The sequence below is a fragment of the Puccinia triticina genome, chromosome 13A (genome assembly GCF_026914185.1).
Source record: "Puccinia triticina chromosome 13A, complete sequence".
In the NCBI taxonomy this organism is placed as follows: Eukaryota; Fungi; Basidiomycota; class Pucciniomycetes; order Pucciniales; family Pucciniaceae; genus Puccinia; species Puccinia triticina.
In genome coordinates, this window is record NC_070570.1 from 3,296,717 (window position 1) to 3,324,019 (window position 27,303).

The 27,303-nt window shown below is 47.2% G+C and overlaps 9 protein-coding genes across 9 annotated transcripts; 6 read left to right on the forward strand and 3 right to left on the reverse strand.

The window, feature by feature from the left end:
- Window positions 1-6,654: 6,654 nt before the first annotated feature.
- PtA15_13A304 (uncharacterized protein) lies at window positions 6,655-7,653 on the forward strand (the record flags this gene model as incomplete). Its single annotated transcript, XM_053162489.1, has 1 exon — window positions 6,655-7,653. The coding sequence occupies one exon, from the start codon at window positions 6,655-6,657 to the stop codon at window positions 7,651-7,653; it is 999 nt and encodes a 332-aa protein (XP_053026459.1).
- A 402-nt stretch (window positions 7,654-8,055) lies between these two features.
- On the forward strand, window positions 8,056-11,610 carry PtA15_13A305 (uncharacterized protein; the record flags this gene model as incomplete). The annotated part of the gene is made up of 4 exons (XM_053162490.1): window positions 8,056-8,332; window positions 8,415-8,558; window positions 10,007-10,426; window positions 11,051-11,610. 4 exons carry the CDS (start codon window positions 8,056-8,058, stop codon window positions 11,608-11,610), a joined length of 1,401 nt encoding a protein of 466 aa, XP_053026460.1.
- Window positions 11,611-11,895: 285 nt separating this feature from the next.
- PtA15_13A306 (uncharacterized protein) lies at window positions 11,896-12,627 on the reverse strand (the record flags this gene model as incomplete). The annotated part of the gene is made up of 3 exons (XM_053162491.1): window positions 11,896-12,062; window positions 12,134-12,271; window positions 12,339-12,627. 3 exons carry the CDS (start codon window positions 12,625-12,627, stop codon window positions 11,896-11,898), a joined length of 594 nt encoding a protein of 197 aa, XP_053026461.1.
- A 584-nt stretch (window positions 12,628-13,211) lies between these two features.
- Window positions 13,212-15,356, forward strand: PtA15_13A307 (uncharacterized protein; the record flags this gene model as incomplete). The annotated part of the gene is made up of 6 exons (XM_053162492.1): window positions 13,212-13,255; window positions 13,327-13,502; window positions 13,573-14,121; window positions 14,200-14,676; window positions 14,760-14,981; window positions 15,055-15,356. The coding sequence occupies 6 exons, from the start codon at window positions 13,212-13,214 to the stop codon at window positions 15,354-15,356; spliced, it is 1,770 nt and encodes a 589-aa protein (XP_053026462.1).
- A 936-nt stretch (window positions 15,357-16,292) lies between these two features.
- PtA15_13A308 (uncharacterized protein) lies at window positions 16,293-17,400 on the reverse strand (the record flags this gene model as incomplete). Its single annotated transcript, XM_053162493.1, has 2 exons — window positions 16,293-17,194; window positions 17,289-17,400. The coding sequence occupies 2 exons, from the start codon at window positions 17,398-17,400 to the stop codon at window positions 16,293-16,295; spliced, it is 1,014 nt and encodes a 337-aa protein (XP_053026463.1).
- A 1,187-nt stretch (window positions 17,401-18,587) lies between these two features.
- On the forward strand, window positions 18,588-19,998 carry PtA15_13A309 (uncharacterized protein; the record flags this gene model as incomplete). The annotated part of the gene is made up of 5 exons (XM_053162494.1): window positions 18,588-18,675; window positions 18,763-18,891; window positions 18,958-19,026; window positions 19,119-19,628; window positions 19,709-19,998. 5 exons carry the CDS (start codon window positions 18,588-18,590, stop codon window positions 19,996-19,998), a joined length of 1,086 nt encoding a protein of 361 aa, XP_053026464.1.
- A 1,021-nt stretch (window positions 19,999-21,019) lies between these two features.
- Window positions 21,020-24,077, forward strand: PtA15_13A310 (uncharacterized protein; the record flags this gene model as incomplete). Its single annotated transcript, XM_053162496.1, has 8 exons — window positions 21,020-21,776; window positions 21,873-22,007; window positions 22,092-22,329; window positions 22,412-22,507; window positions 22,574-22,883; window positions 22,967-23,388; window positions 23,463-23,544; window positions 23,607-24,077. The coding sequence occupies 8 exons, from the start codon at window positions 21,020-21,022 to the stop codon at window positions 24,075-24,077; spliced, it is 2,511 nt and encodes an 836-aa protein (XP_053026465.1).
- A 565-nt stretch (window positions 24,078-24,642) lies between these two features.
- Window positions 24,643-25,569, reverse strand: PtA15_13A311 (uncharacterized protein; the record flags this gene model as incomplete). Its single annotated transcript, XM_053162497.1, has 1 exon — window positions 24,643-25,569. One exon carries the CDS (start codon window positions 25,567-25,569, stop codon window positions 24,643-24,645), a length of 927 nt encoding a protein of 308 aa, XP_053026466.1.
- A 546-nt stretch (window positions 25,570-26,115) lies between these two features.
- On the forward strand, window positions 26,116-26,601 carry PtA15_13A312 (uncharacterized protein; the record flags this gene model as incomplete). The annotated part of the gene is made up of 2 exons (XM_053162498.1): window positions 26,116-26,361; window positions 26,488-26,601. 2 exons carry the CDS (start codon window positions 26,116-26,118, stop codon window positions 26,599-26,601), a joined length of 360 nt encoding a protein of 119 aa, XP_053026467.1.
- Window positions 26,602-27,303: the final 702 nt, after the last annotated feature.

The following is a 27,303-nucleotide window of genomic DNA, read 5'->3' on the forward strand; positions in this document are numbered from 1 at the left end:
TCAGACATACATAAATGAGATGTAAACATGCTATAATGTTGAGTATCATCAAGAGGGAGAAATTGTTATATGTATGGGATTTTGGAGTGAGTAGGAAACAGAAGACAGAGTTTCAACACCCCCCGCTACTCAGGCCAAAAGAACCAAGAAACTGACATCAAGAAGAGAGATAGATAAGAAGGAAGGGATTGCATATTATAGGATGAATGCGCTGATGATTGATGGCTTGATTGCGCGGAGAGAGAGAGAGTCAAGAACAATCAGAGAGCATCAATCCGAGGGAAAGAAAATGACATGATCAAGGAAGTGAGGTCGGTCAAGGAGCACCGAGCCAGTAAGAACAAGATCATTGATTGATGTTTGTTTGTCTTCAGAGATAGAGTTCTTGAGGACAATCTTCATCAATGGGTCAAAGCTTGCCTGATGAGTGGACGTAGTGAGTGTAATGAGCACCGTGAACGTCAAGAGTCCTCGGGGCCTTGTTGGGGTATTTGACCCAGCAGTTGGTAGGTCGATGACCGGTGTAAGACTCAAAAGTGGTTGTGAAACCCTTTTGCTGAATGGAGAAGCGGATGAAGGAGGTGCAAGCTCTGCCCTTCTATACTACCAGCTACAAGACCCACCTAGGTAAGCTTGGCAAGTTTTAATAAGTGATAGGAGTGGTTAGCTCAAGATAAGTTTCTCGTGACACAGTATAAAAAAGGTTGTTATTCAGTATGTAAGAGTTGTTATATGTAAGTAAGAGGGTTGAGTGGGTACGTAAGTGTTTTGGTTGATGGGTGAGTATAAAACTTGATGAGTAATAAACTAAGCCACTACAAATGGGGGGGGAAGAGAGCTCCTTATATAGACAAATGTGAGGGATTTTGGCTCCAGGGAAGCCCCTGAGTGGGGTATTTTAGCTGGCCTGGACTGTACAACATGAGGGAGTTAAAAGGGAGTGGCTGTGTACAATTTATGCAAGGGGTGCATACATGAGGAGGGGCTGTGCCAGATGATGTCATAATTTATGCAAGGGGTGCATAAGCTGTGCAGGAAATGATCAGGTGATGTAATAGGACCAAAAAAAAGTGGAGTTAGAAGGAACTAGAATGTGGGGAACAATTCAGTTGAAGGGGCACAGCCTGCAGGGGCAGTGCTGCATGATGTCATGTACATAACAAACTAACCCAAACCAAATATATGTAGTGGGGATAGAATGGTGCGGGGAATGTGACTTGAGGCGCCTGACAGGTGGTTGACTGGGTGCTACAGGTTGTCCAAGGGGTCTAACTTCCAGTGTAGTGGGGCTCCAGTGATGCTTCCAGTGAAGACTAGGGGTTAATTTAGCCTTGGAGTCCGTTTATGGTGTCAAATGGATGGTACCTTGAGGCCTTCTGTATGTACACAAGAAAAACTTTTGATTCTTCACATTTTTTTGTACCACACCGGACTTCTTGCAGTGAACACAGACAGGCAAAACCGTAGGAGTTGGCTTGGATGGTTGGTGAGACAGTTGAGCTTTGCTGAGCATGGTTGTTTGAGAGATTGATGGCTTCGACTTGTCAAGCTGATTTTGAGCAGCATGATCCTCAAGCTTTTTGAGAACTTGATCAAATGGAAGGGTCTCATAGTTCATCAATATTTTGTCTTGAAGGATTCAAAGTCTTGAGGGAGTTTGTCAAGCATCAAGATTGTTCTGACTTGATTGTTGAGCTGAAGACAAGAGTATGTTGAGTTAAAACACGGCAACAATATTGAGAAGAGAGTTGTTCTTTTTCAGTCATAAAGAATAGATCAACAACAACGGTTAGCAAGTCTTTCGACTGTTAATCGTGTTGATTTTTTGACCGGAGAACCCAAAAAGGGGGCGGAGATGCGGCAAGAATATGCTGGACAGTGAGAGGAGGATTTTCTCACTGGATTGGCTCAAGGGCGAAAAAGAGGGAGAGAACCAATGAGTTTGATTCACATGTAGCTAGTACAGTATAAGTAGACTGAGTACATGTGGTCAAACTGTGGGTGAGATGAAAGAAGGTTATGAATAAAAAACAGCACCATAATGAATAAAAACACACGCAGGAAGACAAGTTACACTCTGAGAGTTGACAAGCCGATAATGTCAGGGTTCATGACTACAAGATGTTGGTCAGACATACATAACTGAGATGTAAACAGGCTATAATGTCGAGTATCATCAAGAGGGAGAAAGGTTTATATGTATGGGATTTTGGAGTGAGTAGGAAACAGAAGACAGTTTCAACAGCCCTGCATGCCCAAATCCATGCTACCATCCTGAGGGATTCTGAGGATGCCACTGGGCATCCTGGGAATCACGGCACAAATGGGGTAGATCAGGTAGGACCCACCGCTTATATCCCTTGTACCTGCCTTTGGCCAACCCTTGATGTTGTTCTTATGTCCGCTCAAGACAACCTTTGACCATGCCTCAGCTTTGCCCAGGATTCCAAGTGAAGCGGACATCATCAAATCCCAAACCTCTGAGCACACAACTAGAGATGTCACTGGGTACCCGGCACCCGTGGGCGGGTACCCGCCTTCAGTGACGGGTGCCAGGTGCAGGTGCAGGTATCCTGAATCCTGGGCTTTTAAGGCGGGTACCCGGGTACCCGCCCCAAATTTACAGAGGGGACTGCAGCCCAATCACCAATCTGTTGGTCAAGAGGGCTGTCCAGTCCTTGAGGGGACTGCAGCTCAATTACCGGTCGGTCCGGTTATTGAGGGGACACAGCCCTCTCAATGACAGGTCTGTCTGGTCATCAAGGGAACTGCAGCCCTCTTGGTGACCGGTCTGTTCGGTCATCAAGGGGACTGCAGCCCTCTCGGTGACCGGTCTGTCCGGTCATCAAGGGGACTGCAGCCCTCTTGGTGACTGGTCTGTCCGGTAATCAAGGGGACTGCAGCCCTCTTGATGACTGGTCTGTCCGGTCATCAAGGAGACTTCATCCCTCTTGATGACCAGTCTGTCCGGTCATCAAGGGGACAGAGCCCTCTTGATAACCGGTCTGTCCGGTCATCAAGGGGACAAAGCCCTCTTGATGACTGGTCTGTCCGGTCATTGAGAGGGATGGCTGCAGGTACCCGTGGTTACCTGCCTTTTTGCACACAGTTACCCGTCAACGGGTGCAGGGTGCCAGTGCGGGTGTCCAGAATTCTGGAATTTTGAGGCAGGTACCAGGGTACCTGTTGGGGTGCAAAGTGAAATCTCTACGCACAACAGTCAAATACTCCTCCAATACAATGGTTGGCATCCACAAGTACAAATCACTGGGAACCTGGCATTCCTCCTATTTGTTAGAAGTATACATGAGCCCAGCTGAGCTCCAGACCCGCGCTGAGGCATGCCAGGATTGTCTGGCCTGCAATGCCTTAATTGCCACAGAATCCCAGCAAACCCGGCAGCAGCACGTGCAGAGATTTGCTGAGGCATTTAGGGCACGTCTTGACCACAAAGTAGGCATTCTCTGGGAAGCCGCTCAGCAAACCTGCCGTGATACATGATTTTTTACTGTTTAATCAGACGCTGTTGTAGACGGAAAAGTGAAAAATCAAAAGCTTTTTCTCATACATATATTTACTCTCCCTAGGCCTCAAGATACCACAAAATGGACCTCAGCAATGGATTCTAAGGCCAATTTTACCCCTAGTCACCACTGGAAGTGTCACTGGAATCCTGCTGGATTGGAAGTTACACCCTCTTGGACTCTCATGGACACGGCCAGCCCCAGTCATCAACCTGTCACAACCCTCAAGTCACCTTTCCCAGGTATACACATACTCAACCCCAGCCAAACACATACTCTTTTCTATCCCTCTTATCTCCACTGCATATGTAGGGGACCAACCCCATTCCTTCTGTATTTGACATGTTTGTGTCTCATTTATGCACCTCCTGCAGCTGCATGCAGTCTTCTGACCCCATTTCTGCACTCCTTGCATTAGTCTGACACCACTCATGCACCCCTTGCATGAGATACACCTGTATTTGACATTTCCCCGCTTTGTTTATGCACTCCTTGCATTAGTATGACATCATCTCTCATTTCTCACCCCACTTTTTGCCTGTATCTATTATCTTCTGACACCACTTGTACGCAGCCCACCAGCTAAAATCACACATCCAGGGTTCCCCTTGTAGCTAAAATCCATCACATTTGTCTATATAAGGAGCTCTCTCCCCCCAGTTGTTTTTCCCTCAGTTCAGTACCCACCAGTTATACAGATATCACCCATTAGCCATTATCATCATCCTTACACTTTTATAACATACCATATCATCCCTCTTATCTGCAATAACCACTGAGCTCACTCTCATATCTCTTGGTTGACATATCACATACCTGTCACAAGTTACCCGGTTCCTGGTTCAACTTCTAACTGAGACATACACCCTTCTCAGCCTAGGTACTCTTCTCAAATCTATATATGACCCTCTCAACAACCTGTGTTCAATCCCCACCGGAAAAATCAAGTCAACGCTCAATCTTTCCACTCCTCATAAACTCTTTCATTTTTCACATACCTGTCATCAAACAACCTCATCTGGAACTAGACCAGACCTATCACTTGATTAAAACCTGCCAAGCTTAGCTTGGTGAGTCTTGTTATCTGATAGTATAGAAGGGCAGAGTTTTCACCTCCATCATCCCCTTCCCCATTCAGCAAAAGGGTTTCACAACCACTTTTGAGTTTCACAACGCAACACAAGTCTTATATGATTACTCCTGCAAAATGCAATAATCCTATGAGAGAAATTAACTACATAATGTGAGACAAAGTCAATCCCTGATGGAGGCCATGGATTCAAGATTGAGGTGCCCCTTGACACTGCAAAAAAAAATGCCTTCACCCCAGTGATTTTTGCTTTTTTTTTAAAGGTGAAACACAAAATTTCACAGGCAGTACAAGATGGTCTATTTACAAAATCATAAGTCCATTTGAGATGTACAGCAGATCCCAAAAAGCTTGCTTTGACGGGGGGTCGAAATCAACATTTTTATTTTTTTACGCCTCCCTGCGGTGTATTGAACCCAGCATAGCTCCGGCCATCGCGGGATGAAGTTCTAACTTCTGTGATTTTGTGATTGGCTGGGAGCTGGACTATTGGAATCCTCTCCCATTTTAGGGGTTGGGGGCCTCACCAGAACCAGGTACCGCTGAGGCTGGCTCACCAGCGAGCAGGTCGGAGTTGCTCCAGTGGCGCCCCGGCAGCCATTTCGCATCCTGTACAGCCACGTGTACATGAGGATGCAAGGCTGAAGATTCCGGTGGCGTAAAAAAATTAATCTCGCGAATGGGAGCGGTCCCAGAAAGCAAGCTTTTTGGGATCTGCTGCATTTAAATGTATCCGACCTGTTAGTTTCGATTCATGCTCCTGGAGGTAGGATACATGCATCTTGGACTTCGACCGACCGAAAATTATTGACAATAACGGATTCATGTATTTATGTACTCAATTCAAATTCAATGGCAAAGGAGTCAGAGAAACATTTCTACTCGACACATATTTACATACCAAGCCAATCCTTGATGAATTCATTTGCTTGATAAGCTGCATATCAAAGTTCAGAACTTCAGGAGTAAAGTAACTTGCATGTCAATGTGGAAGCTGTCGACTCATGGTTACGGCAGGCGCTGGCGGGCTCTCTCCTTATAACGCTTGATACATTTCGAGTGGGCAGACAGAAACACTCTTGACAATCCTTGCTGTCCTAGACTACGTATGTATGTATTTCCCGCTCTTCCTCAAGTTCAGCAAAATGATTAACCTGCTGACGTTCAGAGTCCAGAAAAGCCGGCACACTTTGCTTCACAACGTGAATTTTCACATCCACTGGTACACAATTTTCTCATTCTTCCACAGACAGAACCAGGCATAGTTGATTAACTGATTCGGGTGCGTCATGCGGCTGTGTCTTCCACCAAGTCCTGTAGAACAGCCACTTTAGTCATCTAATCGGCGGTACATATAAAGTGTAATTGAATACCACCGACGGCAGCCTTCACAGGTGAGTTTCACATCAGTTCCGATCCCATGCTTTATCTAACCTGTGTCCTATTCTTCCACAGAACGCAGAGATAATTGGCTCTTGCTGGTGCGTCCTTTCGCTGTTTGTTTCTGCCACCAAGTCAGGTAGAAGAGCAGCTCCCTTAGACAAGACATCTCAGTGGGGGTAGATAGGAAGATTACTTGAATAATATTCCACCAACGGCAGCTTCCACCGGTGAGTTTCCCACTTTTCATCTTATGCAACATGTTTAAAGGTGGAATCTAGCGGCAGCTGATTGATAATTTGCTTTGGGTTGTAACTTGTATCCGTGGTAGAAGAGCAGCTCCCTCAGACATCTTGGCGGCCACCGGTGAGTTTCTCATTTTTCATCTTATGTACACAGGCGGAATCCAGTGGCGGGTTATTGATAATATGCTTTGGGTTGTATCCGTGGTAGACAAGCAGCTTCCTTAATAGACATCTCATTGGCGGTAGATACATACATAGAAAAATTACTTTGATTGATAATCCACCAACGGCAGCTTCCACCGGTGAGTTTCCCATTTTTCATCTTATGTAACACAGGCGGAACCCATCGGCGGGCGGCTTATTGATAATTTGCTTTGAGTTGCATCCGAGTAATAGAAATTGGAATTGATTCGCGATGCCACCCAAGACAAAAACAGGTGTTGCCCACGCGAAAACGATCACACGTGCGGGGATACAAGGGAGACCGTCGCAAGGGCAGGCTCCAAAACAACAACGGAAGATTCCAGAAGAAGTCGCCATGTCAACTTTGACGACGCCTCCTCCGAGTAAGTCAAATCAACAGACGTCGCCTGAGAATGATGACGAGATGGATCATGAAGGCCAGGGAGATACATCCATTGAGTCGGAGTCGCTCGAAGGCCTGTATACCCTGTGCTCGACTCTACCCGATACGTATCGTTTTCTTTTGGCGCGAGAGATCAATTTTCAGGAGCGACGATGCACTAAGAAGGCCCTCACAACCGTGATTAACCATTTTTATCCGGATTGGAAACCTGCGAATCGGAACTGTTCTAAGCGCTACATGATCAACCAATTTGTCGCCAAAGTGAAGCCAGAAATCGACCGATACTTAGATGAAATTGAAGAAAATGATGAAGCCGAGGCTGAAAAAGATGAAGAGTTGCCTGATGACAATGACGATCACGAAGGCGCGGTGGTTGATCTGTCTGGGATAAATCCGAATAATTCTAGTATTACTGTCGACGTAATCCTTGAGATCATCGCCGAATTCAAGCCCAAGATCAAGCTTCCTGACACCATGTCAAAACATGCTGCCATCGTTGCTTATCACCAACACATAATGCCTCCACCTGTTGGGGGCTTTCCTCCTCCTTTCACTCGCCCACCTCACATAGTGCCTGCGCCCTACCACAAATACCTGACACGCGATGAGCTTCGATACACACTTCAACACTTTTGCCCACAAATCTTTCTACCCGGGGCTCCATCGAAAACCATTCTATTGAGTATCTACGAGCGATATGTGCAGCAACTTGTACCTCAAACAGTAGCGTTTGAAGGAGTCCATTTCTATGTTTGCTTGTCCGAGGATGGAGGGAACGATGAGGTCATGGTCGAGGAGGAAGTAGATGACGGTGCTGAGGAATTTTGAAATGCCTTCTAAATTATTGGTATAAGTATCGGAGGAATGTATCGAAGCCAATTTTGTGGTGGAATAATTGACTTTTAGGGATCTCTCAAGTCTTATCTGTTGTGCTGCTATTTCACCGTTTTTCAAATTATCTTTCCATAGCTGTAGAGCTGATTAGCTGCTAAATTCGGCGCTTGTTTTATAATGGTCACCTCATACTTTGTAAATAGAAACCCAGAGAGCCGGAAATCCATCTTTTTGCCGGAAACACCTCACCTTGCCATGAAGGGGTATGTGGTTACAGAAGCTGCATGGCTATTTTGCCCGCGAGCGCGTGGTGAAGGGTACGCAGACCACAGAACCTCATTGCGACTTGTTACATTGTCAGCACACATCTTCTCAGTCAGCGGATCAATTTGAACCATGCCCAAGGTCGTGAAGGTCAAGCCTCGAACAGTCTGTACCTGTATCAGTAATCTCTGCGGATCGAGAACGTATTTGGATGAGAGAGAAAATGTCTGGCTCAAGGGCCAACTGGTTGATCCTCGCACTGCAAAACGCCACCAACTAGCTGACAAGGAGGCCGGCCATCTACCCGCAACTCCTGCCAATGACCACCTCGATCCTGAAAATGCCGATGTGCCCCTCAATCCTGAAACTGATCCAGCAGAGCCGCCTTCAGGCCCTGTACTCGAAGATTGTACGCCATGCATGACTTTCACTTTTCTTCTTTGGTTTCATCCTGATATGGAAATAATAGCAGTTCTTCTCTTTTGCGGCAGCTGGTCTAATTGCATCCGACGAAACTCGTACTGGAGACTCATGGGCCTCTGTAGTAGAAGCATTGTCAAATTCGTTAGGAGCAACTCGCTTGGCCTCCCTTGCTGAAGATAGCAACAAGGAACGTGCAAAAGTGTATGACGATTGTGAGTCTAATTGCTTCTTTGTGCTTTTCGAGTAAGTATTCCCGCGAAGTATAAATAATTAATCCTCTTGATCCTAGCCCAATGTAGGGTGATATCAAAGTTTCAAGCAACCCCGCCGGTTTTCACCTATGCTATCCTTGTCACAGCTATATTGACTATCATCCATCCATCATCCAATCTCACGAGCGGATGGCTCTTACAACGGCAAGTGGACTTGATAGAACTGACACTCCGCCAAGGTCCAACTGGCAGTTCCACATCGAAAACCTTGGATACAACCGACATTGATGCCTTGGCCAAATTCCCGAAAAGCATTCAAAGTGTTTTTAAATGGCTTTGTATTGATCCGGTTGTGGTCCATTTCAACTGTTGCTCAAGATGCTTTGCGACGTATCCTGCGGAACTAGCGCCGGATCTTTGTCAACATCAACATGAAGTTTTAAATGACTCAAGTGAATCCGACGAGACAAACAGTGATACTGAAATGGCGCCTGAGAACGGTTCGGGCGTTTGCGGAGAGCCTCTTTTCCGCATGCGAAATGGTAGTAAGGCCCCAGTCCGCCATATTGGCTTTCAACTACTCACCGCCTGGCTGGCGCGGTTTTTCTCTCGCAAAGGCATAGAGGACCTACTAGACCTTTCAATACCTGAAAAAAATTCAAGTATTTCGGTGTCCGACATTCACGGATCAAAAATTTGGAAAGAGTTTCAAGGTCCCGATGGAAGTCCATTTACAGCCCGCTCCGGAAACATTGTCTTTGGGCTGTTTATTGATGGGATTAACCCCTATGGTAATAAGGTATCCGGCAAGCATGCCTCAATCACGTTTGTCGTTTTGGTATGCCTCAGCCTTCCGTTCTCCGTCCGATTCTTGCCGCAAAACATCTACCTGGTCGGTATAGCTCCAGGACCAAAAGAACCTAGTCTCACCCAAACGAATTGGATTCTCAACCCTGTTGTTCAGCAGCTCCGGGAGCTTTGGTCACCGGGCATTTATCTTTCTAGTACGGCACGCCACCCCAAAGGACGTCATATATTTGCTGCTCTGATCCCGGTTTTTGCTGATCTGCCCGCATTGCGACGTGCCATAGGATTCGCCGGCCATAGTTCTAACCTCAACATGTGCTCTCTCTGCGAACTAAGCAAAGACAACATTAAGAATCTTGTTGCTTCCACCTGGATCGCTAGATCATCGGAAACTTATCTCATGTGGGCCCACGCCTCCCGCGACGCAGCAACATTCAAAGAACGGAAGGAAATATTTGAGGAGCACGGAATACGGTACTCAGTGCTCACCGAACTCCCTTATTGGAAACCCGTCGAATTCCATTGCGTTGATGCAATGCATAACCTGCTCTTGGGTTTAATTAAATGGCACTGTGTACGTTTTTGGGCCATGAGCTCTAAAATCTCAAATCCGGTGGATCACTACGACCGCCCTATCCCAGCCAACGAGGTGAGCAAAATCACCAAGGAAAAGATCCGGCACGAGAAGATGGAGAAGGAGAAGGCCAAGCGCGGGCAGAAATCTCGCAAGGAAACGGAGTCAGCAGCTGTGCCTGCTACCCAGGAACCGGTGAATCCTGATATTCCCACTGCTGTCAACAGCTTTAATGTGGATCAAAATGAACCTACGAATCCTGCGATTGCAGGTGTACCTTTCAGAGACCTCCCTTACGGCTCGCAAACTTCGCCTGACGACTTCAATTTTGCTGTTCCTGATGACTGGGACGGAATTTGGGAAGAGCCAGCCACCGAATGTATTTTTGATTCACATATGTTAAATCAGATCAACGAAATCCTGCCTCGCCTCAACCTTCCCTCCTGGATCGATGGTGCTGTCCCCGTCCTGGGGAAAGCGTCCTATGGTAAATTGAAAGCCGATGAATGGCGAACCGTCTTTCTTATCCAACTGCCTCTTATATTAGCAAAAATTTGGAACGGTCACGATCGTGTTCACGTCTCCTTATTGCGGAATTTCGGGCATTTGGTCTCCGCGGTGAATACTGCTTTAAAGCGATCCATGACTGAAGAGCGTATTGCATTATACAATCAACACATCACCCAATACCTCAAGAGCGCGCTTATTCTTTTCCCCGATAGTCCTTTGGCCCCCAACCATCATCTATCTATGCATCTAGGCGACTGTTTGGCAAGATTTGGGCCTGTTCGTGCGTGGTGGTCTTTCCCAATGGAAAGATTGATGGGTCAAATTCTCACTTCCACTCATAACAATCATATTGGTAATTAACACATTTACATTGCGATCAGAACTGATTTTTGAAACTCTACTAATTTTTCTTCCTTTTACTGAACAGGCGAATTAGAAATAACGTTCCTGGAACATTTCTGCCGCTTAGGGAACTTGCGTGCACTACTAGAATACCCAGAAGATCTCCCAGAAAGTTTGCGCCCTTTCATTCCCAAGCTTAAACAACTTTATGACCCCCCGGTAGTAGCGCCTCGAAAAACTCAGAATGTTGCCCTTTCAGATTCCCTGACCAACAATGAAGCTGAAAAACTAGTCAACCTGCTTAATGCAAAGGAAGGGCCCGAACGATGGGCGTTGCCAAGTTTATGGGTTCGAATGGGCAGTGCAGAGCAAAGTCGCACGACTCCCTTGCCATCTCGATGCCATAGTCACAAGCATTTCTACCACCAAGGAGTGACTTTTTCAACTTGGATTGCTAACGGAAAGAATAGTGTAGTTTTGTTGAAATCGGAGTTGCCAATTCAACTACGCTTCGCTCGGATCGAATCTATCTTCACACATCAACGACCAATTCCAGATGGCAAGGATATCATCGAGACTTGGCTCATGGTGAAGCCGTTTCCACCTCTCCCACAAGCAGATGACAATCCCTTCAACCGACTCAAAGACTTTGAAATGCAAGCTACGGTCCGATTGCCGGTTGACGTGGACAACGAAGGTCACTTGATCAACATTCAGGATGTAGTTGCTCATTGCGCGTGGGTTGAATACAAAAGTGGAGAGTTAGCTCCCAATTTAAAAACCCCGACTGTTGCAATGGTCTCTGTTGATCGGGAGTAAAGGAAATTTTCATTTCTTCAATGTGTTGTCACAATCCAATCTTCAATCTATAGCGAATTTTTCAGATGAGAATGAAAAAATTTAAAACTTGTGACCGTGTAATTTGGACTGATAGATAATTTTATCCATTCTGAATTTGATGGCGCAAGCAGGTCATGACAGGGTGTAAAATGGAAAAGCTGTAAGAAGCTCAAGTCAACAGCAGATTCATCCCACAGGAGCGTGTTGCTTCCGCACTATTAATATCTAATTACAAAAGGGGGGCACGCACAGATTCGGTGAACACTAATCCATCCAATTCATCTTGATGGGATAGGAATAGCCATGTTCCTCTTGAAGCTTTTCAGTCAGCTGATTTTCCTGAGTGGGCGACAAACCTCGGTAACGGCCGGTGGCTAGAAGAATTTCCATTGCTTCGTCAAGTTCGGCCTCTGTGAACGGTACATCGGGCCCTGCAAACATTGAGTGGAGTCGAAAATCAGTTAATCTAATTAGTTTACATCCAAGATGACTTTTGACGAACCTTGGTATGGGTTGGCCATAACAACGGGGGCCAAGTCATTCTTGAGGGACACGCTAGATGCTTGTTCAATTGATGCAAGTGAGCCAGTGCGGCCTTCGATACGGAAGGGCAGCGGGAATGGGCCATCGACGATGTGGCCTAGAGATGCGCACTTCAGTATCTTTTCATTAAAAACCCAGCCACTTTTCCGAATGGATTCACTTACCGTCCTTGTTGACCATAATAAATTTCTGTGGTTCGTCGCCGTTGATCTGCAAGTCCGCCGAAGTCCCGGTGCCATCCTTCTCTCTCTCTTCCGCGAGTTGGTATAGTTGCTGGATAATTTCAGGGTGGAGATAATGCTTGAGGGTTTCCGTGTTGAGTTCCGCTGCTGGGCCTACTAGCACCAAAGGTAACAGGCCCGATCGTAAATGAGTGGCCTTCTTATCTGGTTGAGCTGCAGGAATGGATTCTCCGTTGTGGACAGGAGCGAGTGGAATGTTTGGAGTAGGCATGGCTGAGTGTTTTTGACAGAATAACTCGATGGTGACGGATGAAATAGGCTCTTAGGGGAAGGGAAGTCTGCACAATTGTGGGTAGAATTGTAAATTTGTCAGAGAAGCAAAGTACAAAATATCGATGAGCTTGCCGGTCATGTATCGCCGGCCGGGACGGGAGTACATATTTGAGGGCGGGCGGCACTTTGTGGCCAATGTGCCACTACGTTCTACTACATGCACGGTGTGTCGAAAAGGTACAATCATATCCCATTCGGTAAATCCACCTTTGCTTGCAACTTGGGAGGCACAAAGGAGGGAGCCATCATTCCATATAAATGTAACTACCCCTCACGAGTTCTTTCCTTGAGGCTGCCAAATAAGATAGCGGGATTAGCTCTCTTCAGGCCATTCTTGCGTTGCCGCTGTGGATCACATCGAACTGTACAAGACACAGTTCCCTCTGGAGAGGCCACTACATAGCTTCTGCCTTCCCTCCACAGAGTATTTGCTTCTTTGCTCGCATTGGGTTAATTATTTTGCTAATCATGGTTCCTTTTTTCTTTGCGCTACACAGACTCACCCGTCGAGATAAGATAGGCATGGACAATCCTTCTGAGCACCCAGAACGACCAAGCTCCACAGAGTATTTGCTTCTTTCCTCGCATTGGGTTAAATATTTTGCTAATGATGGTTCCTTTTTTCTTTGCTCTACAGACTCAACCGCCGAGATAGCATAGACAATCCTTCTGAGCACACAGAACTTGAACCATACTTGAGCAGTGATCTGTCGTCTCTAGGTCCAGAAAACGATCACCAATCTAGCCATGCGCCTAACCCACAGAAACGCGGAGGGAGCAAACAACGCAGTGGCCGAAAACAAACATCTGATGGTACGTCTGTCCCGCGCTCAATCAGATGTGCCCTGGTAATCAACTTATGCACCAGGTTATTGGCCAATAGGATCGGAGGTGCCTTCTCAAAAAATTAAGAGGGCCGGCAAATGTGGCGACAAAGATAAACAACGGAAGGTCAAAAAAAATGTCGAAAAGCCGGCCACCACGGAAGCACTCTGTGGCGTAATTGGAACAGAGATCGGTTCAGAAAAGGATCAAGGACCCACCGAAGCGCCTAGCTCCCAGAAGGTCGCTCCTCGGCGTATTCCTGCCCAGCGTATCCCCTCCCAGCGGATCCCCTCCCAGCGTATCCCCTCCAGGCGCATAGCTGGACGAGACAAACAGCGTGCCATCGAAGAAACTCCTAGCCAGAAGCCTTCTACATCCAAGTCCGGGCACCGGGAACAAACAGAGCCGATTTTGAAGCATACTGAGATAACCGGTACCGTGTCCATACTATCGACACTTGAAGATGGAGACGAGAACACGCAGTTTGCAATCAATGAAACAACCCATACAAAGGTGCCTACCGAACCGATTATTTCATCACAACCACCTGCCTCTTCGGAGCCGCCTCCGTCATCCAAACGCAAACGCCGACAATCAGCTTATGATGGTATGTCGTGGCAGTATGCCCTTTGAGAAATGAGATGATTCCAAACTAAATCCACCTTTGCTGTTTATCAATATATAGAAAAGACGAGCTCTAACAAGCAAGCACAGCACTCTCGAGCTCAAAGGAATGTGGTTACAGGAGGCGGATTGCGAAAAGTCCAAGCGGGGCATCGCGAGCACAAACAAGTTCCAGTGAATTCAGATTACTTGATTTCGCCAACAGGCTTGCTCAGCGCAGATCAGACCCTCTCATTACCCCCGTTAATTTCGTTCGAGCCGGACGATCACTTGATGGAAGTGGACAAAGAAGTGGCCCAAAGCATGCAAAGGTGGCCGCCATTGTTAAAATTTGTCCAACAGTCCCGGGCCCCTTTGACCCGAATCGATAAAAAGAATAACATGCCCCTCGCTTCAGAAAACACTCGGTTGGATCCCTTCATTGAACGAGAGATAAGGACGATCGAAGAATTATTTCTAAAGGAGGGGCGGGACTCGACCATTGATATGTCCGTGATGGAGGTGATGGAATTTCTGCACAGTAGTATTGTTTTGATCAGTGAGTGTGATTTCTCTTCCCTTTTGTTAATTTCAAAGACATCAAGCTCAATCACGAATCACCCGAAACCAAATGAGGCCCAGATAAAATTCATAAAGAGACACAGGACGCTGTGCGCGGTCCCCCATTGGAAGACGTTCCTCAGCCTTTGGAAGAAGCCGCGTTCCTCGAGAAGCTCATCACATCGGGGTTGCTCCGGAGGTCGCGCGCAACTGTGAGCTGTAGTCATAATAAACCCCTGCCTCAATTGGATATTTCCTTGGCCAACAGCGACGACCCTGGCAGTTGCACCAAAAAAATGCTTGGTGAGTCTTTCTCCTCCGCTTTGAGAGCTTCCGCAATGTTAACTTGTCCGATCATCAATCTTGGGTTCCCCAGGATTGCCTAGAAGCCCAGCAATCACGACTCCGGCGCTCAGCTGCAGCCATGACTCTCCGCGGATCCTCCCAGTCAATCAGCTTTCCCCGCCCAAGAGCCACAATGGTGACAAACCATCGACCTTGTGTCCTTCCAAAAGCGACAGTACCAACCCGCATCCCTTAGGGCCTTTTTCACCAGCATTCGCAAGCCGCAAGCGCCGATACTCGCAATCAGCTGTTCCTGTTCAGAATTGTGAAGGATCTCGCAAAAAAGCGAAAATTCAAAACAACAATCGGGCCAAAAGCGAACCACTATTGTGAATTCAACGGTAAACATGTGTCGTCTCCTTCTATGTTTTTTGTATGTATAGGCTGGCAAAGTCATATGTGAATTTGTGAATACTGTTGTATGCTTGTGAATACTCTTGTATGCACACTTGTATGACAGTGTGACCTACAACCATGCTTACAAAGCTCGAGCAGATCAAGCGGAACAATGAATCCAAATGGACCGCGGATGATCAGAATCTGACAGTCGAATTTGGCGGCCAACTGCCTATCTGATTGCAAGCCCCACATATTTATGTACATGCCTCTCTGATATCAGCGGAGATTCACACTCCCCTCAATGACGAGGCACTCAAGATGCCCGCGTGTTTTCTCTCTGGAGGCATTAAATATTAATGAACCATCACAAGAGCCTTACCTCTTTGGGAAGCAGGCCGTGCCAGCCTTCAACTTCGAAGGCTAATGTAGATTCTGGACAAATCATCCACGCGTTTTTTTTTCTCTCGAGGCATTAAAGATCAATGGCCGTGCCAGCTTTCAACCTCGAACGTTGTAGATTCTGGACAAATCGCCACATGGAGTATGTATATTTCAAGGCGCAAATCTCTCTAATTGAATGAAAAAGGCCCAAACCCAAACAGAGTGGGGACGGTTACAGTAGACCTCCTCTGACGATCAACTTATCTTGATAAATGTCTTTACCATTTTTTTTATTCAGCATTTCCGATTTCCAGACCGTCCGACCCCCACCGCACTGTTGAGGACCAATGATCATGGGGAAATCACAGGTGAGTATAAGGCCCGACTTGATCAATCGTGATAGAAGCAGTCCTTGTCTTACTTTTATAGTATTTCCGATTTCCAGACCGCCGCGTCCCTCACCGCACTGTTGAGAACCAATGATCAAGGGGAAATCACATGTGAGTATAAGGCCCGACTTGATCAATCGTGATAGAAGTCTTACTTTGTCTAATCCAGTCTGGGCCGCTTTGAGCTCCCCTCCGCCTCTGCGCCATCATCAACAGCCCGCTTCGGGATGGCCCTCCCTTGATCCCCCCTCAATCCAATAGCGGCGCCCTCAACTTCTTCAATAGCGTCTGATTCCGAAGGCAAGTCTGGTTCAACCTGAAAGAGTGCCGCTTCGCCTTCGCCCGCGTGCTCATTTCTCAACCCGTCCGCCGGAGGCATCACGTCGCTGGCCGGGTTCTCCCCTTGTGCATCAAGGTTCAAGATGGCAAGTCGTCGGAGTTCGCATACCCGCCGCCACCACAGGCCATTACTCTGCGCACCTAATCTGTGAGTCCTCGCTAGCTGCCCCAAAAACTCCGATTTAAATTCATCTTCTTGTTCCCAGGCCCCCCGCTCTAAAGCAGCTAGAGTTCGACTGACTACCGTTCCGAGTTGGAGCTCGTAAGACTCTAGCATTCCCCCGATCGCATCCGGAGCCGGGGGGGGAATTCCCGCAGCAAGATAAAGACGAGCCTCGTCCTCTTCTGATATCCCTTCGAACAGCTCACACTTCTCGACCATTGAGTGTACAGCCGCACGGGTCACATTGGCGGCGACGTCCTTCACTAAATTGGTCAACGCGACCATGCCGTGGCCATGTGTGGTCTCAGAGACCATCCCGCTGTCGTAAGTTGTTTCGGAGACCATCCCGCTGTCATGAGTGGTATCGGTGGTATCGGACTCAGTGATTGCCACATCGTTTGGTTGTGGGGCATCCACCCCATTCGCGTCCGCATGAGCCGTTCCGGCCATGTTAGGATCATTTGAAGAGAGCCTCTCCACGGCCGCCGCGAGTTCCTCCACTTTTCTCTCGAGGCGTTCCATCAAAGCAGTGACTTGTCTGCTTTCCGCACGACAGTAGACTGGAGACCAACAATACAAACAGAAAAATTAAACCAAGCCGAATCAGCTGACATTGCTGGTTTTCCCAATCGCAGGAGGGACGAAATCACTTACAGATAACCCTGTCCACGACGGCGCTCAATCCTCTGACAGTACTACGATTAGTTATCCGATCCTGTGGGTCGGGTGAATCGTCAGAAAAGTCTGTAAAACGCAGGTCGGACATTTTCTTTGGTTGCAGTAATTGAGATCACGCTGGTGATGGAGAGATGATCCTAGTGATGGAGAGATGATCTATGGTCAGTCGAAGTTTTTGAACTTTGACCCGATGGGAACGTGGTCGTATTAAGAAGACTTCAGCACTACAATATAATGCCCAAGACAAGTTACTAACTAAGTGTGGGGGCACGCAGTTGAAACTGCAATAACTGTCGCTTGGATTCTGATAGACTAACAATTAATAAAAAAGAGGCAGACGTTCGGCAAAAATACGCAATCCTTGGGGAGCGAGAAGCAACACTGAGCTGTTCGCCTCGAGTCCATCGTGAACGACTTGAGTGGGGCCACTTGTCATACTTCATCAGGTTTCCACAATCTTCCATTGCGTTATGAAAAGGAAGGCCCTGCCCCTAGTGCAATCATCTTAGATCAGTGGGTTTCTTTCCTTAGGCACACCGGCAGCTTCGTTCAGGTGGTACCATGGCTCGTTGTTTTGGGGGCAAAGGGCACACACCATTTTTAACTAAAAGAATATTTTTTCTTTACAATTTAAGCAGCAGGAAAATCTTCCGATTCATGTCACGGTATGACGTCCTATCTTGAGCACTGCCCGGAGTTAAGTTATGTATCTCGATAGCCCATGATCTACAGGGTTGACCAGTGAGTGCGTTCCTTTTGCCACTGTTTGAAAGTACATATCCAAAGCCACACATAAGTAGACGAAGCAAAAATCATGATGGGTACATTTCGAAGACCCGCCAGCTCAATCAAAGGAGCCCATGATTTCGGCAGTCTGGTGGGGAGGAGAAAGCCGCCTTGATGGCATGCAACTTGCAAGTGAATACATGCAAAGTCGCACAATTTCTTTGGAGCGGCGGAGGCTGCCAGGCCAATCAAGGGAGCCCACGATTTTGGCAGTTGGGTGGGGAAAGCCAACAGCCTGGATTGCATGCAACTTGCAAGTTGATATGTACATGCAAAGTCGGACAATTTCTTTGGAGTGGCGGAGGACGCCTTATAAATACACATCCTCATTTATGTACGGTTTTTTTTACTTATTGCCCGCCTGTTTGAACTTCCTCACTAGTTCTCGCCCCAGCTCCCAAAACTGTCACAAGTCTTCTATCCTGCCCGCCTTCCCTCAGCTTGAAAAGTCTTAAGGAATTCTTTAGCTGCTCTGCTTTCGCCGACAAAATGAGTAAGTTGTCTGAATCCCACCCGAGAACCCAGATATCGAATTCCCACAATCCTGAGCCCGTAATATCCGACTTCGTCGGTGATGGTTTGTTGTGATCTTTTGACTATTTACGTGAAAATTAAAATTTTGTGTGTACGTGTGTATTGATCTTCTTTTTACTTTGCATCCCAGATCTGGATCTGCGCAACTGGATTCTGCGCTTGCATGAATTGGAGGAACGTGTAGAAGGTTTGGCCAAAGAAACGTTGCCGGTCCTTGGTGACCGAGTCATGAGCTTAGAAGGGCAACATGAAAAACTTGGTCAGTATAGCCGTTTTTGATTGAAGTATACCAAAAAAACTGATCATGGTTTACTGCTTTGGTTAGCGTCTCGCATTGGAGCACATCCGCGTAGAACCGATGAGGATATCCTCCAATTGGAACTCGAATTTCGTGGTGAGTCGTGTTCTTGAATTCCTCTCCTCCGTGGAAATTCGGTGGATGTTGATTAAAGTTTACCCATCTTAAATGCCCTGAGCGCTGTTCAGACCAATTCGACAAATTGCTTGAAAGAATTGCGGCTCTTGAAGCCCAAGCTGTCGGATTGGATGATTCTACGGGACCACCTCCGACTCCGAGAAACACTAGCAAGAAACTGTCCCCCGAGTTAGACGAGACAGAGACATGCAATGATTTGGAGCAGATTGTTAAACGTTTGCACAATCAAGTTGGCTTTGCCCTTGCGGCTGTGAGATCCGCCAATTTTACCAACCAGGAAAAAACCTCAGTTGTCGCCACCTATCAGGCAAGACTTTTTAAACTTCGTTCCAATCAACTCGCATTAGTCCAAGAAGCTATGTCGGCCTTGGGAGGAAAGATATTCTTGGAAGACGGCCGCTTGCACTCCGAAGTAGTACAATCGTTGAGTCAAAATCGGAACTTAAGGCAGATCGACGACGAGATTGTTCACATTCAAAGTATGGCGTTGCTAATCAACAAGATGGGAATCATGACTGAAGAAGGGGGGGACGTTGGCGAGCTCCCAGGCTCACCACAAAGTGAGCAACTTCATCAGATTCCCCCATACGTGTGATCCGTTGACTGACCAATCCAATCCATTAAATTGATACGGGCCTAGCTCCTGCCCCTGTGCCCGGACCGACGGCTTCTGCCTCCCATTTCTCGTTTCAAGGCAACGAATCTTCAACCTCGTTCACGACACCCTCTAACCTTTTCGCGAATCGAAGCAATGGTCACCTGACAGACTCGCTAAGGTTGTACTTCCGTACCTTGAATAAGAAGCGCGCCGGTTCAGAAGCACTTGAACACGCGTCGGAGCAAACCAACAGTGGTCCGGGGGGCCGGAAGCGTACAACTGTGACTCAGGCAAGCACCGAGCACAACTACAAACAATCCAAACATAAATAAACTTTGGATCTTGTCGTACACTTCAAAAACGTTGTAGATTTCAACCACATTGTAGTTCGCGTGCTTTTAATCTCTCCTTGCTACTTGATACTGCTTCCTCGATAGTAAAATGCTGCGCTTTTGGTAAACTACAATAACCAAATGCAAACAATAACAATGTTGGATTGAAGTTTGTATGAGCTCATCACCCAATACAAGACTAATTTGTCGCGTTTTCCTCAACCAACTTATGGTTTATTTTGCCCAACCACCCAACGCCTTGGTCTTTACATCAAATGGGGATTACCTGTTCTAGTCTTAGCAAATGTCTGGGGCTTTGAGCTCCGAAAACTTGCCTCCCTCATCAGAGGGATTTCTTGTTGGTTCCATTCTAACCATAATTGCTGCTTGCTGCTCATCTGAGCCCTTAACATTCGATCTTTGTCACAACTCTGCGCGCCCGCTTGGCCAAGCTTTATCCTGCGCATATTGATATATTTTAGCCATTGATACAACATGTTAGTCTGGAAGTTCGCCTCTGTCCATCGTGGGTGTAGGCGTAGCCTGCAAGATAGCCTGTAGCCTTGGAGTTAGCCAGAAAGCTACCCCCGAGCGTAGCCGCAAAGGTAGGCTGGAAGCACTACCAAAGTAAGGCTAACAGTTCGCCACTTCCCTTTCATTCATCCTGAGCTACTCAAACACTTAGTCCCGTTAGCCAGAAAGCTACCCCCGAGCGTAGCCGCAAAGGTAGGCTGGAAGCACTACCAAAGTAAGGCTAACAGTTCGCCACTTCCCTTTCTTTCATCCTGAGCTACTCAAACACTTAGTCCCTGCTTGTCCGTCAGGCCGTTGGGACTTCCCTTTTATCGAAAATTGAATTCGCCAGTTTTTGAATTGCATTCACTCGGGTTGCATGTCCCTTTGATCATCTTATCTATGACCGGGATAAATGATGGGCTCGCATCCTTCTCAATCCCTTGCAAATTCAACTAAGTGCCCTCCAAACCCAACCAACCACTCATTGACCCCTACCTAGCGGGCTATGGCTCCACCTCCGAGGCGCAGCGGTAGACTAAGAACTCTTCCAATCACAAAACAACTCGACAAACCAAAAGAACCTCCCACCAAGAGGAAACGTAAATCCAATCTGATCAGCGACAGTGACAGTGATGGTTCGACATCCCCAGAGCCGACCCCCGGAAAGAAGCGTAAGAAACATCATGAAATTCCAAGCGATGCAGAAGAGCAGTCTAGCGACGGCAGCGAGTACCGCGGCGAAACCGACGACTTGTCAGAAGCATCCAGTGAACTAGACGACATTGTTAGCGAGACGGAAAGCGAGATACAGGCTATTCTGGCGAACGGTAGCGATGGCGATTGTGAAGATGATAGTGGAGGGAGAGCTGAGGGATCCAAGAAGAAGAAAACGACGAAGGACGGCAAGGGCAAAGAAAAACGGAAGGCATCAAAGGACGGAAAGGGCAAGGGAAAAAATGTCGGAAAGGGCAAGGAAAAAAATGTCGGAAAGGGCAAGAAGAAATCCAAGCTATCTCGGGAAGAAAAAGGAAAAGGGAAAGCGACGGCATCAGAGACGACCAATGCGGGCCACGGCAACGCCGGGGGAACTGGTGGGAGAGTTACAAACCATGATGTGACCTCAAGTAGCAACACCGCATCAGCTTTCGCGAACGTCTCGCTTGAACAGATGAAGGATACCCTGGAGCTGGTCGGGATCAGGAGCACTATTGGTAAAACGCATGCTGAATTGGCAAGATTATGCATGGCATTTGCGCCATTAAGTAAGCAGATTTTGCTTTTTTATTACCCGTGACGTTGCGTGAGTTGTGTGTGCCGCTGTACTCAACTGAACTAACCGCCCCTCATACTATCCTCAGTTCAAAAAAGCGGATCTTCTACCCTGTTTGCGGGGATTTCAAACTCCGACAATAGACCTCCGACTTCAGAGCAGATCCCTCTCTCTAGAATTCCCGAAAGTTTGCGCGATGAAGCCTTGAGCCCTCAACGGATCCGTGAGTGAATTTGTGACATTTTTGTTTGTATTCGTATGCACTGACGTTGGGGCATGTTTTCTGCTGCTTGTGTGATCCAAACAGCCTCTCCCCTTCCGGGGCCTTCCCACGTAGTCGATAGAGCTCAAGAGCAGGTTCATTCCCAGGATGTCGGCAGTTTGCACGAGGAACGATCTAGCAGCTCAGGCGAAAGCAGCTCAACCGTGAAGAATGCTACAGCTCCATTGCGTGATACTGATCACATCGCCGAGGAAGTCGCAGACCTTATTTCTTTGGGTACCCCGGACAAGATGCCTGCAGCTGATGTGAATTGGGGCACCATGTGAGTTGTATATCATTTCACTGGTGTGGAGTTAAGCATTGTTGCTGGCTAGCACCAACGTCAATTTTTTTCCGTCTGACAGTCATCAAGGTCCGCCTCCCCACCGCCCTGGATCAGAAGGCGAAGCGGTGCACTGTTCTCATGGTACCTCAGAAAATCCTGATAGCCATGAGCTCCAGTAAGTTTTCGCTTCTCACAGGACAGTAGTTGTGTGATTTGAAAGCTGACCAATTGCAAACTCAAGCCGCGATATCGAAATGGCCGCAGCGGAGGGCCCTCACAGCCCGAATCATGCTCGCGCAGACCCCTTCGCTACTTTAATCCGGTCCGTCAATGACATTGCCAAAAGGACGGCAGACCTCCAGGAGGATATAAACACCGTTCTCAGTAACCAGCGCGATATGACAGAAACCCTCCAAGCCATCTCAGAAAAAGTACAGGAAAGCTACGACAAGGATACACTCGCGGGAACTGCAGCTCGTAGGAATAAACCCCAAAAAAGGAGATCTGACACGTCGGACTCTTCATTGCCTCCGCGTCAGCGAAAGTTTGGAGTATGTTGTTCGAGCTTTCTCTATCAAGATACCTCGCGCATTCCATAATCTGACATTTTTTAACCTGTACCAACAAAACTCAGGAACTGATCCGACAACATATGGAGGCTCTTCTTGCTTGGACGCCTGGCCGCCACGGTATATGCCCCCCCTCCCCACCATCTTCCCCAGAAAGAAACCGCTGGTTCGGTGAAACTTCAAACTCCAATTCAGATGACGAAACTATGTCGGACGATGAAGGGGGGCCTGCGCACACGCACGCTACAGAGCAGCAGCTGGTGATCATGAAAAATATGTTGGCCTCAAAGCGAATGAAGCGGTTCCGTCCGGATTTGCGCCAGCCAATTTCAGATCCAGTCAACGAATTCTGTTGGCAAATTGCAACCGATATTTTTATTGAGCTGGTCAAGTGTAAGGAATACAACGGCCTTCAGCCTGAGGAAGAGACCCCGGAAGCGGTTATGAAGGCAATCAAGGGTTATGCCAAAGACAGATTATACCGATTGTACGTATAATCGGCTTGATTTATTTGTTTCCAACGTGTACTTACTAATTTACCTACTGTTCTCTGCTGGCAAGATGGCGTGAGAATAAAACGTGGAGCCCAGAACATCGAGACGAGCAGAATAAAAAACAACTTCGCAATGTCCGAAGACACAATGTATGTACACAGCTTACAACAGATCCCAAAAATCAACACTAATGACTCTGATCATCCCTAAGCTTAAGCAATCTCGCTTGGAAGCGGCCGCAGAGATTGGTGGTCTCAATAATATGGTACCCATAATTCGCGGAAGTTGTAGCGATGATGAAACTGACGAAGAAGCTATACCCACACCGATCCTCTCGAAGTATCGCCAGAAGTATTGTAAAACGAAGAGATTGCCCTGGCGAAGTAACGAGTTGGAAAACATCCTTATCTTGCTAGACAGGTATCGAGAGCTCAAAGAAAGTAGCGAAGTCCTTGGACGTAGAGGATCACCTTCTCGAGTCCGCCGTCGTCCTCGCGAGGGCCAGACTATCAGTTTAATCAAACCAGCAAAGGAAGTCCCAAAGGAATGCTATGACCCCGTCTGGCTACAGCAGCAAAGTCGCCAAACCAAGGCCGCTTTAAAACTCTCTGATAGTTTACCAGAAGTTCTCTCATCCGCTTTGAAGCGCATTCAAGAGGCAGCACCCGCCTTATTTAAGTAGTGTTTTTGACTCGGTACCAAATATAAATAATTCACTGTAAACCAAGTTTCCGCCGTAATACAGAAATGAAATATAATTTGAAAAACACAGGTCATATGTCACTCGTTCCAAGCTGCCATAACAAACTAGCACCCCGATCAGTCTGCCTTGTTTCTCACAAATTTGTAGGGCGACACAAATCCATACCTCCGCCAAGAATCGGATGAAAACAATAGGCAAATGGAATTTAACGCATGGGCGGTATACAGTCCAACTCGAGAGACGAAGAGAACTTGAATGGAAGAAGAGGAACATGAGAAGTACAACTGATAACGAGGTAGGCGTATCCGCGGTTGAGATAGAAGAACGGAAGCAAGCAGAGTCTCAAAGAGACCGGCAAAGTGGCAGCAAGAGCGTTGCACACACGGTGAATTAAGAAATTGGAAGACTAGAAACCGGATGACGCCGCCAAAAAATCCGCCAACCAATTTTGGAATTTTCGACCTAAATTTGATCACCGTGAGCCACAAGTCAGCAAGAAAACCACATGGAAGCTGGCAAAATCGCATATATCTTACTCAGGTCACTAAAATCTAGCTCGCTTTGAACTGCCCTGCTCCTGCCCGCCGGAATAACCTCGCCTATAAGTTCTTCTGGCGTCGACCTGGCTCCGTACGTCCTGGTGTTTGTACCCCGCCCTTGCCGCAAGACCTAAGCGCGCTTTGTTGAAATCTGCCCCTCGGAAAGAGTCGTCATTTCTCTCTGACTGATGCAACCCGGCTGCCTGGTCCCCAAACCTCCTGTTTGCATTCACTGATCGCCTAAGCCCGCTCAACGTCTCGGCCGCTTGCCAATGGTCCGTCCAGCCAGTTTCCTCCTTGTCTGGTTCTCTCGCCGTGACCAGGGCATTCCTGACTTCAGCAATTGTCCTATTCGCCTTTTCAATTGTTTCCTCGGCGCTTCGAAGGGTTCGATTGATTTGTATCATGAAGCACTCGCGCTCCGCTCTCCTTTCCTCTCTCGCCGCTGTTATATTAAGAAGGGTGGGCGGTTCCGGTGCGTCTAGGATCAAATCCTCATGAATCCCCGCGGCGTCGTTTCTTTTCTGGTTGTCAGCTTTGAGGTCCTCATTAGTTATTCGCTTGGCCTCTCCCATGCCATCGTTGACCTTGTTTTGGGGTTCTTCCGCTCCGACTTTGGCAGCCCCTGCCGCCACGCTGGTGCCAGTGGCAACGGAGTTGGAGTTGCGATCGCAGCCCTGAGAAACGATTCGCGTCAAATCCGCAAGTTGTTGCTCGATGCCTTCAAGCATTCGCGTTTGCACACCACAAAAGTCTAACCCTTGCCGCAAAGGAGCAACGATTGAGATGAGAGGGAGATCGTAACGGGGGAGGTTGATGAATTTTCCAGCGTCAGAATGGTATAACTTACGAGAAATTTCGAGTACTGTGCCGCCCAGAGCTCTCATAAGAACATGTAATTCATGACTCTCTTGCGCGGGTAGAGGGTTCATACTCAAGTAACCTGTGGCACGTCTTTCCTTTTTCTGATGATTCAAGTAGATGTCAAAATAATTCGGAGCTTTCTATTATGTGCGGTGTAGGGGAGATTTTCCAGGGTTAACGTTTTGGTTGATTTTAGCTAGCAGCAGGCGAAATTGTCAAGAGAGGAAAGGGTTGGACTTGCAAAATGTGGCATCAATCAAAATTTGCTTTTCATGGCACAGATGGCAAAACAATGTGTAACTTCGTCCCTCGCCTCCTGTTGGGACCCACTCGCTATGTTATGTATCTCCACTCAATAAAGATGAGAAGATTTGCCATCCAATCTGAATGATTGTTTTGTTCGTACCACACATCCGCGGCCAGATCCATGACAGTCCATTTTCATTTGGTGTCAGTGGAGATTAAGATCTTACAACGTTCTTCCATCAGCTATCGTCAATTTTTCTCCTTCCAAAACAACAGGCCATAGAAATCAAACATCGTCTGAATTTGTACGCGAAGTGCCTTACAACATGAACAACGGCCCACGAGGAATTTTGCACCCACTTACCCGGATGTCTAGCAATAGCCTAATGTGGGCAATTTACTACTACTGCCCGAGGATTCTCATACCGCCTCGACTTCGAAGGAGACGCACCCTCCTGAGACTTTTCGAGGCAATTTTGTTGGCGCTCAATGAACATCGCAACTTCGTCGAGTTCGAAGGTGTTCGGTACAATGTCTACCGACCCGAACAAGAAGCTGAGATCAATGAAGAAGATGAGGCCGATGAAGTGGATGAGACCGATGACGAAGGCGAGGTCGCGTGGGGGCAGATTTATGGCTAGACACATATTGGTGAGTTTCCTCGTCCTCTCTGCCCAGTGGTGATCTTGCATCTATTCTGCGGAGTATTGCTGACTTCCGCGAAGTCTTTGCCAAACTAGGATCGGAGAGGACAGCTAGCTAGCAACACGACCTCCAGGAAACGGTCAATGGTTCTCAACCGGCTACATTTACTACATTCAAAGCCTGCATCGCCCCCACCGATACCTCCTTGATTGTCCCCTCCATTCTCCCCTAAATTTATGCCCCTACAAACTTCCTGGCTTGCTAGACGCGGTTATTTGTTGAATTGATGATCATAGCTGAGTGTGGAGCGCGTGAAAAATTATAAATTCAAGTGTATTGCATATGAGATTACGACTGCCATTTGAACATATGTTTTTCACAACCAGTTTTAACAGAGCTTAATGTATAAGTACTGTGCTTTCTTTGGGCTGCCAAAATTTCCATAAGATTTGATTCCTGTTTATCTAAATATATTTAATGATGAAATTGTTGAAAAACAAAAAATAAAATTTATACACAACAAAGGAACTTAAGTTTCTCTTTTCTACTCTGAAAAAGAATGGCCTTCTGAAAATCTGTTTTTCTTGATAACCCCAAAGTGGATACTCTTGATTCTATACATCTCACCAATAAACAGTCACCATTCTGCATGCGCAAATGGACTTATTTTTTTGCAAGTCAACCATCTTGTACTGCCTGTGAAATTTTGTGTTTCACCTTTAAAAAAAAAAGCAAAAATCACTGGGGTGAAGGCATTTTTTTTTGCAGTGTGACTGCTCCATCCACGGCATTGGCAGCTCCTACCTCTCCAAATGCAGCCTTGTGACTGCTTTGTTTGTCCCAGACTTGCAGATAAAGAGCGCCCCGTTTGTTCAGGAGGTTGTTCAAGATCATACACGCAAAGTGTTGTT